This window comes from Eubalaena glacialis, chromosome 15, assembly GCF_028564815.1.
Source record: "Eubalaena glacialis isolate mEubGla1 chromosome 15, mEubGla1.1.hap2.+ XY, whole genome shotgun sequence".
In the NCBI taxonomy this organism is placed as follows: domain Eukaryota; kingdom Metazoa; phylum Chordata; class Mammalia; order Artiodactyla; family Balaenidae; genus Eubalaena; species Eubalaena glacialis.
The window spans coordinates 74,372,613-74,387,574 of NC_083730.1; the positions used below are offsets into that span (position 1 = coordinate 74,372,613).

The window sequence follows — 14,962 nt, forward strand, 5'->3', positions numbered from 1 at the left end:
ACCAAACCTACCATGGCAAAGCTCACCGGAACCAGGCACGGCGGTATGACCTTGGTTTGTTACCAGATTATTCCTGGACCAGCTACCAGGGAGAATTCAGCTTCATGGGTCTGAGCAGAAGCAAATTGGACAAAGGACAGTCCATTGCCCTCCAAATCTCAGGTCCAGCCTGCTCCCACTTAGCTCTTTCATAGAACAAATAAAACACTTAGGAGCAGCTCTCCCAGCAAAGACTGTGGCTACACGTAGGTATCAGCATCCTCTTTGGCTTAAAAGAAAGGATTCAGACAGCTTTTCCCAAAGCATGGGCTTCATATCACTGTCAGACGCAGAGGATTTACTCTGGTATAATGCATGGCCATAAGAAAAACTGTTCTTTTTCAGTTTTCTTTCAAGACCTCCAGGAGAAAGCTGCTTCTCAGTGCTAAAGTATCTTCAACACCTCTCTCCCCTCAACTGATCTCCCTTTTGCAGGAAAACCGGAGTCGACCCCAGGCTCAAGTTCTTGGCAGGCAGAGTGCCTAGTTAGAATTTAATCACATGGTTTTGTTTCTGTAGTATTGGGGTTTACAGTATGGAAATGTATGGAAATGATACTTCTCTACCAGTACTACTTTCAGGAGTAATATATAGTTTCCTTTGAATAGAGAAAGCCCGTGCGCAGCAACGAAGACCCAACACAGCCAGAACTTATATATATATATATATATTATATATATATTTTATATATATATAAATTAATTTTAAAAAGTGACTTGACACATAAAGGAAACAAATAAATGAATAATAGTACAGGAAAGCAAAAAAGAAAATGGTGACTATGTGAGGTGATGGATGTGTCGACTAGCTTGATTGTGGTGATTATTTCACAATGTATACGTGCATCGAAACATCAAGTCGCACATCTTAAATAGATGCAATTTTTTACTTAATTATACCTCAAAAAAGCTGGAAAATATAATAGTACAGGAGGTACGCAGATAGGGCAAAATCTTGCTGATGAAGCCTGGGGACCCTTGAGTTGGGGAGAGTGATGGAGAAGGGGATGATTGGAACGCAAATCCTGTTCTGCATCCAGAGTCTGGGCTGTCCAGGGATTTGGTGACTTTCTTCCCCTTCCTCTCCTGCTTCATCCCCAGGAGTACCCACTGGCAGCCCTTGCGGGCACCGCCTGCCACTGTGGCTTCCCCACTACGCGATTTCCCCTCCATGAGAGAGAGGACGAACAGCTCTGTGCCCAGAAGTGCAGCGCGGAGGAGTTTGAGAGCTGCGGGACACCCAGTTACTTCATTGTGTATCAGACGCAGGTCCAAGGTAAGCCAGGTCCCCGCCGACCCAGCAGACCCCCAGAAGCTCTCCCAGTGGCCTCCCTCCCAGAGATGCTCCAGCAAGTTCATTCCAGCCAGCCTGTCAGCAAGAGAACTGTGCAGGCCAGAGAGCAGAGGGCAGAGGGCAGAGGGCAGAGGGCAGAGGCAGGGCTGGTGAGTGTAGCCAGGCTTAGATATCCTGGATGGGCAATGGAGGGAGGGCCCCCGGCAAGGGGGATGGTTCTGAAAACCTTCATCTCTATCCCTTATACTGAAGACCCCCTTGGTGGCTCTCTTGTAATGGGGGCTGTGAGATTGAATGGGGAAACATCTGAGCTGGGAGTGGGAGACTTGGGTCTTCAACACAGACCCACTGCATGATCCTGGGCGAGTCATGTCCCCTTTCTGGGCCTCAGTTTCTCCATGTGTAAAATGAAGCTGTAGATTGTTAGCCTTCCAATTCTAGGATTCTGCAAATTTACCTGTAACTTTTTCTTCTCTTTCTCTGTCTCACTCATCCTTTCCACTTTCATCCTTCTTCCTTTGCTAGTGGAACCCACACTCAATGTTTATCTCCTCTTCCATCTATTGGGGTACCAGACTGTGATGACGATGGTGGTGGTGGTGGTGATGGTGGCACTTAGGGACTTTCTTTGTGCCAGACTCAGTGTTGAGTCCTTCATATGCATTTTCTCACTGATACCCCTCAGCTTTCCTGTGAAGCAGGAATAGTCATTATGCCTACTTTACAGGTAGGGAAACTGAGACTCAGAACAGGTAAAGGACTTGCCTGAGGTCATGGTGTTTATAATATTTCTAGATGAAAATCTTTTCTCCTGATGGAGGCATCATGAAGGGTGGTGGCACTTGGAAAGGTGCCTTGCTGGGATGCTCAGCCCAAATGAAACCCGTGAAGGATTACCCCAATATCTGAAAAAACTGTGCACCTACAATGTGCAGTCCTATGCCAAGCCTCATCTCATTTAATGATGGGAAGCCCACAGTAAGCCTATGATCAGGGTGATAGCATCCCCATGTTACAGATGGGAGAACCAAGACTCAGAGAGATTGAGAACGGGCCATAATCACACATCTACAAGAGTGATTTGCTTTCAGGTCTCTGACTCCAAAGACCCTGCTAGAAACCTCTGCCCACAGTGCCAAGGACACTCCCCACACCCTCTGAAGCCCGGAGAGCTAACAAAACACCACTGGGCTAGACCGCCTCTTCATCTCCCAGGAACTAGGCTGCCACATATGGTCGGGCAGGTTGAGCACTGCACAGGCATAACCTAGAAGAAAAGTAATGCCTGAAAATCAGCCTGTGCTCTGCCTGTCATGCCGTGCACTCTGGATGGCAGCACATCTGCCCAGAGGAAGGGGAGGGAACCTTTATCTGATTTGCACAAAGGTGCTGTAAGAGCTAGTGGCAGCTTCACCAACAGCCTGTCCCCTGTTTGGCCTGATGGGCATACCGGTGGTGGCCAACTGCGGCTGCTTCCATGGCAGCTGAATCTTGCTAAGAGCCCAGTGAGCAGAAACGTCTTTAGCTAGTGTGGCCCTTGGCTTTATTTACACTCTGGTGAGGAAGGATGAGTGTTTGTTAGTTTCCAGGAAGTGTTGGTTAGTCTGTGCAGAACTGCGTTACCCCAGCTTGGGGGAAGGGTCATACACAGCTTAATTATCCCGTGACCATGAACAGCTTTGATGTGGACAGAACCGACACTGGAGCCTTTTCAATAGCCCCTGATTGATGGGTTTGCTCATTCCCAGTGCCTGGCCCCAGGCCATTACTGGTGTTCAATTTCCCATGTCACACTTGCAGGCCCTACACACTGGTGTGGCTTGAGAGTCATGTGGTTCATGAGGCTGCCAAGAGTCTGGTCCACGATGGCTGCCATTTACTGAGTACCTACTGTGTGCCAGGTACTGTCTAAGCTCTTTAGACTGAATTAACTCATCTAATCCTCATAACAGTCCAATGACATAGGTGCTGTTATTATTACCATTTTACAAATATGGCAACTCGGCACAGAGAGGTTGAGTAGCTTGGCCAGAGTCACACAGCTAGGACAGAACAGAGTTGGGATTCAGACCAAGGCAATCTGGGTCCTGAGCCTGCACTCTTAATCTCAGCTTCTCAACATATACTGCAAATACTTCACATGCATTGTCCATCTAATCCTGGAAGGTTTATTAGCCCCACTTTACAGGTGAGGAAACTGAAGCTCAGAGAGGTGAAGAGCCTTGTTCAGTGTCACACAACTAGGCCATGATCATCCTAGATCGAAACCCAGGTCTGTCTGATTCCAAAACTATATACAACACTGCCTCCAGCATCTATTTCAATTTGTGGAGCTTAAGAACCAAATAAACTTCCTTTTTAGTGCTGAAAATAACCACCTTTATCCTCGCCGCCCAGGCAGTATTTGAATGGAGAATTCTGTTTTCAGGGGAAATTGAGGAGCCAGGTTCTTTCTCTCTCCCAACATTTTATTATGAAAAAATGTCAAACCTCTAGAAAAAAATGGAAAGAATTACACAGTGAACCTGCTAGACTTATCCTACAGATTTTAAATTTGTCAACATTTTGTTCTGTTTGCTTTATCATACATCTCTCCATTTCTTCATCCCTCAATTTTTATTTTTGGATGCATTTCGGAGTAAGTTGCAAACATCATTACACTTCAGTCTGCATATCACTAATTATAATTCAATATTTACTTATGATTTTTTGAAGTAGCATTTACATAGAGCGAAATGCACAAATTTTAAGTGTACTATTTGATGCCAACTGGGTCCTATGAAATCCACACCCCTGTCATAATATAAAACATAACCACACTCCAGAAAGTTTTGCATCTAGGCTCCTTTTTGCAATGTGTTCTCATGAAAACCATTCCCAGACACATACTTGGCTTGATAAAGATGCTTTTTGGTTTGTTTTTTTCCAAAGTCTGCTCTCCTCTGAACAAACAGATTAAACGTGCATGGTGAGGAAGAGACCTGGTCTCTGGCTAGCAGCATCAATACTAAGAGCTCACAGCATGTGAGCCCTGTGTTAACACTCAACACCCATTCTCTCTTCTAACCCTCCTAACCAACCCGCAGGATGTCATCATTATCAGCATTCCCATTTTACAGGTGAGGAAACCGAGGTTTATTCAGATCCATCATTTTTCCAAGGTTACCCAGCAAGGAGGTGGCAGAATTGGAATTTAAATTTAGGACTTCAAACTTTTCCCTTGAAGGGCTATTGTGAGAAAGCAAGTAAGGATAATAAATGTTTCTTGGATGGATGGATGGATGGATGGATGGATGGATGGATGGATGGGTAGATGGATGGTTAGATGGATGCCAGATGGTATGGAAAGTGCCAGGGAATCAGCAAAGGACAATATGGGCAGGGTTTCTGACTAAACAAATAATTGTTTGAATTACAGTAGCAGAAAGTAATGCGAGAGAGATGGACATAGTACACTAATGATAGCCCAGGGAGTCAGAGAAGGAAGGGAGGGAAGGAAGGAAGGAAGGGAGAGAGGGAGGGAGGGAAGGAGGGAGAGAGGGAGGGAGGGAGGAAGGAAGGAAGGGAGGGAGGAAGGAAGGAAGGAAGGGAGGACGGAAGAGTCCAATTCAGCAGAGAGCAGGATGATAAGCAGTCAAAGGCAGGTAGGAGGCAGTGAAGGCTGAGGAACCAGTGCACCTGAAGCTGCCAAGTCAGGAAGGAGCAGAGCACGGATGAGACAGTGAAAGAACCAAGCGGCTGGCAGGTGGGGGAGTTTGAGGGGAGAGCATGTGGGTGGCGTGAGCCTGGGAGGATGCAAGGGCCAGGCCACACGGGGCTTGAAGGTCAAGATAAAAACCTTGGACTCAGTCCCATGCAGATGGACAGCATTTGTGAGTTTTAATCTGGAGGCAGGTGTGGGGGTGATAAGAGACTCAATGTGACAGGGGGGAAACTGAGGCTGGAGAGAAGGTTCATCCTCCTGGCTGACTTTTATTGAAACCGTACCATGTGCTTATCCTTTTTCATATATTATCTCATATAACCACGTTCCCATTTCCAAATGAGGAAACAGGCCCAGAAAGCACCGGGTCGCACAGCTGGGAAGTGGCAGGGATGGGACTCACACCCTGGTCCCTTCTGAACAGGCTCCTTCTGATGTGCCCCTGCCACTGACCCCTGTCTGTGCCCTGCCCTTTGCAGACAACCGCTGCATGGACAGAAGGTTCCTCCCAGCCAAGTCCAAGCAGCTCATCGCTCTGGCCAGCTTCCCAGGTGCCGGCAACACGTGGGCTCGCCACCTCATCGAGCTGGCCACCGGCTTCTACACCGGCAGCTACTACTTCGACGGTTCTCTCTACAACAAAGGTGAGGAGGCGGAGGGGAACAGGGAATGGGGGCAGGAGCTTGGGAAAGACCCCCTGGGAGGGCATGGGAATACCCCTTCCTGAGCACCTACTATGTGCTGTTCAGCTCACCCGGGCCTGTTTATCGAGACCTACTATGTGCTTAGTACTTTCCCTTCACTTACATCCCACAAACATTTCCTAAGTATCATGTCCTGGGTACCTCACCTGCTTCCATCAACATTACACACTTATCAAGCACCTACTATGTGCCTGGGACCTTCCCTCCATTTAAGTCATTCCTTCAGCACTTACTGTATGCTGGGCACCTCATACAGGAAACTGAAGCCCAAAGAGATGACATGATGTCCCAGATCACTCATTGAGTTGGAAACACAGCCAGTATCTTGAAGGTCTAGTATTGATACATTAGCATTCTAACTGGCTTTGAAGAGCCCATCCAAATGCCTTAACTCTCATGGGCATGGGAGGCCAAGATGGAGAAGAGCACAGTCTTGGGCGGCAGGATGGCTTAGCTTTGAACCTTAGCTCTGCCTCTCGCTAGCTCTGTAACTTGGGCAAGTTATTTGCTCTCCCTGGGACTGTTTCATCATCTATCAAATAAAACCCACAAAGGATTATTGAAAGGATCAGTTGTCTACTACATGAAAAGGGCTCAGAGCAGTGTCCAGCACGGAGTCGGTGCTATAGAAGCATCCTCCAGCTACCCAGAACGTCTTTCAGTTCCTCAGCTTTTGAAATGAGCACCTGATCAGGTCCCTCCTTCCTTTTGCTTAATTCCTTTTAAAGGCTGTGTAGTCTTTCTGGTCCAGTACTAAAACTCTTCATCACAACCCCCTCTTGCCCTCTGCTCTCCTGTACCAGTCGCTCATGTGCGACACGTTTCTTCCCACCCACCACAGGACCTTTGCACCTGCTGTTCCCACCACCTTTCCCTCCTCACTTGGGATGGTAAATTCTTCCTCGTCCTTCAGTTCTCAGCCTAAGCACCTCTTCTCCCAGGAAGTCTTTCTGGATGCTGCCTGACTAGGTCAGTGATCTTGGCCAGGCTGGCTGGGCTGCTCAGCTGCAGACTGCAGGTTGGACCCATGTCTGTTCCATGGGTCTCTCACCATCCGGGACCAACAGGCTTCCAAGGCATGTCCTTCTCAGTGATAGCAGAAACACACAAGAGTGAACAGAAACGTGATGCATCCTGAGACTTTGGCAGAGACCCATTTCCGCCCTCAATCCGCTGGCCAAAGCAAGTCATACGGCCGTGCCCAGCATCAGTGGGGTGGAGATGTAGACTCCACCCAAAGAGGAATCCTTCAGCACATCACGGTCAGGCCACTCTCGTGGCACGTAGGCATGATTACTCCTCTTCTGTAGCTCTCACCACGGCAGTGACTTTACATTCATTTATGTCACTATTCAAATTATCTGGCTCTCAAAAACTAAGACCCATGGATGTTTTTGTAAATCATTTTCTCCCTGCCCAGTGCCTGGCATGTAGTAGGTGCTCTATAAGTACGTGAGTAAATGAATGAGTGGACAAATGAACGTCTGAGGATTCCTGAAGGGGTCCAGGAGGGGGTGGGGTGGACCTCTTGTGTCCCTCATCTCAGTGCCACGTTCCCTAACCCCCTGGTTGTGGGAAGGGTTTAAAGGTGAGCGGGACCACTGGCGCAGCGGGAGGACCATCTGCATCAAGACTCACGAGAGTGGCCAGAAGGAGATCGAGGCCTTTGACGCGGCCATCCTGCTCATCCGCAACCCCTACAAGGCCCTCATGGCGGAGTTCAACCGCAAGTATGGCGGACACATCGGCTTTGCTGCCCATGCCCACTGGAAGGGCAAAGGTACTGCTTTGGAGTGGGGGGGGGGTGGGGCCCTTAGGTGCAGAGGGCAGTGCGAGGGGCTGGTGCTGTCTCCTGCCAGGAATCCAGGAGGGCAGCCTTGAGGGCATGTGTGTAAGTGTCCAGGTCCTGCTTACAGATGAGCAGGTATGCTTTGCACATCCCACCATACCCACCAGCATCACCCTCTGTGAGCCAGGTTGTTATCATGGCACAGTGGTTAAGGGCATGGGCTCTGGACCAAGACTCCCTGAGTTCAGATCCCAACTCCACCACTTCCTAGAAAAGCTCCTTCACCTCCATGAACTTAGATTGTCCTGTTTATAAAGTGGAGGTAATAAAATCCAAGAATTTAACCCTTTAAAAACACTCAGTGGACCCTCGTGTTCAAGAGTCCTTTCCTGGGATCTGAATCCAGCCCAAGGTCAGTGGCTGAGTGGCCATGAGGTCACCTATGAGCTCCTAAGATCATCATTCTATGAACCCTCTCAACTACTCTGGACTGGAAAACTCAGAGAGGTTAAGTGATTTGCCCCAGGTATAGCTGGGAAGTGACAGTGTCAGTCTCCGAGCAGTAAACTTCATTAAGATGATCGGAGTTTGATGTTCACCTCTGGTGCTTAGTAGATTCCAGAATGGAAGAATGTCTCAGTACAGAGCAGCGGCCCACAGTAGTGGGGAGAGCTCCGAAGTCAGACCCAACCTCCTCAAAATCCCATGTCAGTTATCACCCATATCTCCATTACCATAATGGAAGTCACCTCCACGCGTGACCAGAATGTCAGCAACACCCCAAGGTGAGAGACAGCCTGCTAGCTAATGCCTGGGTTAGGTTAACACAGTTAACCCTGTGTTATGGATGGCCAAGCTAGTTTCAGGAGGTGAAGGCACTTTTCCAGGAAGTGGTGGGGCAGGGGTTTGAACCCAGGGAGTCTTGCTCCTGAGCCCATGCCCCTAACCACTGAGCTATGATAATGAGTTAGACGGAATGTCAGTGGCTACAAAGCCCCCCGCTCAGAGCTCCTGATGCCGAGTAAGTACTCTGTGAACATGAGCCCTGCTGACCTCATCCAGCTTCGAGGAACCAAGCTGCTGCAGCCTCTAGGCCCAGGGGTGCTTCCCACTCCTCCAAACCCTCCCCCTGGCCCCCAGCTGCTCCACGCTCCAGCCCCTCCCCAGAGAGAACCAGAGCAGGCAGGACAACGTTAACTCAGCCAATCACATTCTCAGCACTGATGTCATTGATGAAAACCCTTGGGCCTGCCTGACCAACTGTGCCCTGGGTTCCCAGTTTGCTCAAGGGACCTGTCTGTCCCTTCCCCTGCTTCACCCCCTCTCTCAGTGAGGGGGTGGAAGCTTGGACAGGTGATGACATTTGTTCCCAGGGGTAAAGAGACCTCTGAATTATTTATTTGTAGAACAGTCAAAAATGACCACTGTTTGGAGCCAGGCTGAGAAGTCTGCAGGTGCCAACGGCAGGATCCTGTCCCGGGAGCAGATGCTCTGCTTGTCAAGCTGAAAAGGACCTGGGAGATCGCTGAACCCAGGCGTCCTCAGCCCCAGCAGCACATCAGAATCCCAGGATGTGGGGAAGTCCCAGTGCCCGGGCTGCACCCCAGACGATTACTGGAGTGGAGCCTGGGCACTGGTATTTTTTAAAGCAGTGTGCAGGCAGGCCTGAGAACCACGGATTCATTCTCTATTAATGGGGAAAATGAGGCCCAAGAGAGGCAGGGCCTGCCAGAGTCACTCGGGCACATAATGGCGGGACTAGAGTCCAGCTCTCCACCTCCCAGGCATCCTACTGCCCCAAGTAAAAAGGGAGGGAATTCACTTGGGAAGCTCATATGGGACCAGGCACTTAGCAATAATTGTCTCATTTAAATCTTCTAATTACCCGAGGAGGTAAGAAGGGCTGCCACAATCACCGGTAGCAGAAAACCATCCCAGGAAGGGAGCGAGTCATGTGGCGGAGGCCCCAGGAGTTGAGCGAGCTGAGATCCAAACCCAGGCACTAGCTACCAGGCTGTCTCTCGCCTTGGGGTGTTGCTGACATTCTGGTACATTCAGAGGCTCCCCCCTCTTGGCATAACCCCTCGTCGCAGGTTTAGGCAATTTCCTAATTCCCAGGAGCCACCTTGCCTCTTCCTTATTCAAGACAGTTGGGAGCTTTAAAACCAAAGATAAGGGAGGTGTCAGGACAGGCTGAGCCCAGAGGCTGCAGGGGATGGGAAAGAGGAGATTTCAGGACACACACCTCCTATTGGGGGCCTGGGGCCCCCTCATTAGTCTGGGTTGGGAGGGACCTTCTCCCAATGCTTCCTCCCAGGCCTGACCCAGGTCTTCAAGTGCTCTGCCTGAGAGCCTTCCCCAAAGAACCCCATGCCCACGGACCCCACCCACCCATTCCTCTCATTTGCATTAACATCTGACCCTGTAGGCACTTGAGTTTGAGACCCTTGCCTGCTCCAGCAGCGTCAGTATCACTTGGGAATTAGTTTGAAATGCAGATTCTCAGGTCCCACCTCAGGCTTACTGGATCAGAATTCTCATTTTAACAAGATTCCTTCCAGAAGCTTCTTGTGAGCTTTCAAATTTGAGAATCACTGCTTTAGGACACCCTCGGCCGGGAATGTGAGGGTTACTCCCACCTAAGAGCAGAGGTCACTCACCCATGTCCCCCTCCCAGTTATAGCTGGGTCGAGGCTCGTGTCACCACCACCCACCCCCGGCTTTTGGTTCCATAACATTGATTTTATGATATCCCTGGAGTGGGCCCAAAGCAAAGTTTTATGTGATACTATTACACAAGGTGAATTGTCCTGGATCTGTTTAATGAAACAGAGACCGTGTTTAATGATTCCATGGAGAATTAAATACAGTTAAGCTATTAATCAGACCCCGGTTCCTCCCTTTGACAAGAAGATGAAGCAGAGAGTGGCCAGCCCGTGTCCCGCCGGGCCCTTGTGGGGGACAGTTCCGGCAGAACCGGCACTCATTACCAGTGGTCCATGGCATAGTGTGCCTTTATTGCCCAATTTGAAGGCAGCCATCAATTACCGGGAATCCTGAGCTAAATGAGGGCTTTTGTTTTCATTTTTGTTCTTCTTTGTTCCAGCGAAGTCATTCAGGAGCTTCAAGTGAGGGATCTTTGCTCTAGGAAGGGGTGGGGAGGGGGCAAGTATCTGCTGCCCCAAAATGATGGGCCACTTGAGGCATCTCAGAGATGCTGGGGACCAACATCAAGAATAATTGTAGCCAACATTTATCCAGCGCCTCCTATGTCCCAGGCCTGGCGCCAGGGTCTGCAAATCTTATTCCATTCCATCTGTATGGTGTGTCTAGCACAGTTGCCATTGTGCAGATGGGTAAACTGAGGCTCAAGGAGACCTCCTGACGTCCCCAAGGTCACACAGCCAATATGGAGAGGAGCTGGGTTTTGAACCCTGGCAGTCTTACTCCAAAGTCTTCTGTGAACAGACCCGTGTCTTAGATGACACCTGAAGGTGAGGTAAGCGGATGTAGACTAGGATCTGGGGCGAGAACAGTGCTGGCGATGGTCAGATCAGGTGCTCTTAAAGGGTTTGCCAGGAGGGCGGGAGCCAGGCTCAGTCTGGGATAGACGTGGGTTCAAATCCTGCCCTGGACACCCACTGTGTGGCCTTGGGCAGGTGGCTTCACATCTCTGAGCCTCCTTTGTTCCCGTGTGTAAAATGGAGCTAGAGTAATTCCTACTCTCCAGGCTTCTTGTGGGCACTGCATGAGGTAGTGCGTGCAAAGTGCCCAGCACAGTCCTGGCACACAGTAGGTGCTCAGGCAACGTACATTCCCACCCCAGGGAAGTTTGCAGTCACAGGGATGCCATGTCATCTCCCCCCAACCTGTGTCCAAGGCCAGGGGCACCATCTGGGGGATCCAGGCCATCATGCAGACAGGCCCTTCGTTTTTCTTGAGGACCACCCTCCAGGAACCTCTTGAGATGGTCACAAGTAGCTAAGCCTGGAAGTCCATCCAGATCTGTGTGTTACTGGGTGACCGAGTGCCTTCTCCATCCATCTGGGTTTCTGCCATGGGAGCGGCAGTTGTCCTGAATCACCAAGGATGCTGTGAGATGACTCAGGAATGGGGAAATTCTTTCTCAAAAAATAAAGCAGAGTATACACATGCTAGATTTTTTCCTAATCACACAGATACATCTGGTCTTATAACAGTACGGGCCCAATTAGCTAGATACATTGTAAATAATCTATTTGAAGGATAAAAAATATCTTTGTCATCAGCATAAATATTTCCCAAGTGGCTGTGGTGTTCCAGGGGGTCACTGGGGGATCAGGAGCCTCACCACAGATTCTGATGTGCTCTGCAAAGAAAGAGGAGCCCTTTATCACATCACAACTCGGCGGGTGGGAATTTCAATTTAGTTCAACAACCATTTATTAAGCCCCTGCTGGGTGTAAGGCAGTGGGAGGGAGTGGGGGTGAGGCTGCTGGTGCCTAGGAAAGATGGGGGCCTGGAATCAGGCAGGCCTGGTCTGGATGATGCTTCCCGGCTGTGTGACCTTGGGCAAATTACTTCACGTCTCTGAGCCTCAGTTTCCTCACTGGTGACAAATGAACAGTAGTCTTTTCCTTTCAGGGTAGTTACTATGATTAAATGAGATAAGGGGTATCCATCATCCAGCAAAGGATGAGGATTTAGTTATTAAGAACCAGCTGGGCTCCCCAACCCAGCTTGGGAGGCTCACTGAGCCTCGTTCAGTAAACATATCCCTCTGGAGGGTGCAGGGTGGTGCTGCCCCTGTGAGAAGCAGGGGGTATGGCTTCAGGGTTCCGGAGTACAGGCCCCATGATTCTCCAGCTGGGGCTCAGAATTGAGGCTGCAAATCCCTCTCTCTGTTCCCAACATCCTCCACGACCCCCCTCCTGGGTTCCCCTTTATCAGAATTTCAACAGCTCCAGGGGCTGGCTGGCTGGCTCTCTCTCTGAGATCTTCTCCAGGGCTCTCTGGTGAATTTCCCACATTCTGTTGTAGCCCGTCTCTTGAGTCAGGGGATCCCAAACACACACTCCCAATCTTGGTGACAATCCATCCTGCCCTTTTACCATGGCAAGGGAACAAACAGCACAAAGAAACAGTGTGTGATACTTCAATAAAAAGCAAAGAAAGAAAGATAGGATAGAAAGGTGTCAAAATGACAATGTAAATAATCTGATTTAAACTGCCCTCAGCCCAGAGGAGGTACCTGCCTGAGCCTGCGGAGTCAGGGAAGATGACATCTCACCTGAGAACAGAATAATCACAGTAATAATAATAGCCAACGTTTACTGAGCACCTACTGGGTACAGGGCACCATGCTAAAAATTTTGTATGCTTTTTCCACTTCTCTGTACAAAGGCCCTATTACTATCCTGTGAGAAGATACTGTTACTACACAGGATAACTGTTCCTACACAGGATAACTCGGTAGTTAAAAGCCCAGACTTTGATGCCAGACTGTTTGGTTTCAAATCCCGGCTCTGCCAGTTATTAGCTGCGTGACCTTGGGCAAGTTACTTAACCTCTCTCTGCCTCAGTTCCCCCTTCTGTAAATGAAGAAAACGATGATGCCTGCCTCACGGTGTTCTTGTGAGGAATAAGTGAATTGATAGCTCTATTAGTATATTTATTACACTCTATATTAAGATCAATATATATTAAAATATAAAAATAGAGTAACAAGGATTTATATATAAGTCTGTGCCTGCCATGGAGTAAGCACCAGACAAATGTCATTCTCCCCAGAGAGAAGGAAGGGCTGAGATGATTCCAGGCAGAAGCAGCAGCCCTGAGGTGGGAGGAGGGAGGCGAGTTTGGCGATCTAAGGGTTAGCGGTGGTGGCGCTGTTGTGAATTGCCAGCGCCATCTGACCTGCGTCCTCCCTCTGACTTGGGCCTCCTTGCTCTGTCCACAGAGTGGCCGGAGTTCGTAAGGAACTACGCCCCGTGGTGGGCCACGCACACGCTGGACTGGCTCAAGTTCGGCAAGAAGGTGCTGGTGGTACACTTTGAGGATCTGAAGCAGGACCTCTTCGTCCAGCTGGGCCGGATGGTCGGCCTGCTGGGTGTGGCTGTCAGGGAGGACCGACTGCTGTGTGTGGAGAGCCAGAAGGACGGCAACTTCAAGCGCTCGGGGCTCCGGAAGCTGGAGTACGACCCCTACACGGCGGACATGCAGAAGACCATCTCTGCCTACATCAAGACGGTGGATGCGGCCCTTAAAGGGAGGAACCTCACGGGCGTTCCCGAGGACTACTACCCCAGATGATGGGTCGGAGCGGGGCGGGGAGCTGGCAGTCCAGACCAAGCAGGCCCTGGGGACTCCAGACCCCTGGGGGCCCACACCCATCAGTCCCCTCTTCGATTAGGGGACAATCCGCTTGGCTGCTATTGGCCTTCGATGAGTTTCCTGCATGACAAAGGAGGCTCAAGCGAAGAGATTGTGCGGGCACTCCCCACCTACTCACACCGCACCCCCAGAGATGGAGGGGGCAACTGGTTTAGGGAGCTCTAGCCACATGGACCCTTCTCTGTCTCCCGTGTCCCTGTGCCCACCACTCTGGGCTCCACTTGTGGGAAGGAGGGCTCATGGGTGTCCCAGAGACAAGGGTGCCCCACCGCAGGTGTTGAGGACCCTGGTGCAAGAGCTAAAGAGAATGACGTGGGAAAATGTGGCCCCAGACTCTCCTCCGTGCCGAGCTGAGCACTCATAGCTTCCCCGTCTCTGCCGCACCCAGGAAGCACTGGCGCCAGGGCTTATCCTGGCCACTTCTGTTTGAAGAAAGATTGCTGGGAAGTTTCTCTGCGGCCTTAGGTTTCTGACATGCTGGGTGGGTCAGGGGAGCAATGGTGCTCAGAGCAGGTTAACTGGGGCCACCGCGTGGGGTCACTGACATCCCAATCCGCCCCCCCCACCAGGTCACAGCGCTCCTGAGAAACGACCCGGTTCCTGTGCACCTCGAGGGCTGGAATTCTTCCCCTTCCTCCCCAGCTGTATCCAGGTGGTGACCCAATTCCAGGGTCCTCAGGCACCAACCATTATGTCACCAGGACGGCCACAAGCCACGTGCAGAATCTGAGTGAGGATGAGAGCTCTGGTAACACACCTCTCCACCGTGGGGTCCCACACGTTGATGTGACACTGCCCTTCTGACCCCTACCAATAGGTCCCTTGCTATCCAGGAGAGAGAACAAGAGGGCTCCAAATCAGGTGGAACCGTGACCGTAAGAGGCCCCCACTACCTTCCCAGACCGTAGACCTCCCTTTGGTCATAGTCCAACGGGGCCAGCTTCTCTTCGGGGTTGAAGGAGCGGGGTGAATGGGATGGTTGTTCATGTCCATACAAACGCTGCTCTTTTGACGCTGAGACATCAAACCAAAGGATTCCCGAGGACCTAAATCACTGATCAT

At 50.4% G+C, this 14,962-nt stretch overlaps 1 protein-coding gene across 1 annotated transcript in view; it reads left to right on the top strand.

The window, feature by feature from the left end:
* The window catches only part of WSCD2 (WSC domain containing 2), a 44,516-nt gene extending 30,697 nt beyond the window's left edge, over positions 1-13,819 (top strand). The window contains exons 5-8 of the mRNA XM_061169980.1: positions 1,140-1,314; positions 5,515-5,679; positions 7,319-7,519; positions 13,467-13,819. Of these exons, the coding sequence (XP_061025963.1) occupies positions 1,140-1,314; positions 5,515-5,679; positions 7,319-7,519; positions 13,467-13,819 (894 nt within the window). The remainder of the gene's footprint in view (positions 1-1,139; positions 1,315-5,514; positions 5,680-7,318; positions 7,520-13,466) is intronic.
* The last annotated feature ends 1,143 nt before the right edge of the window (positions 13,820-14,962 follow it).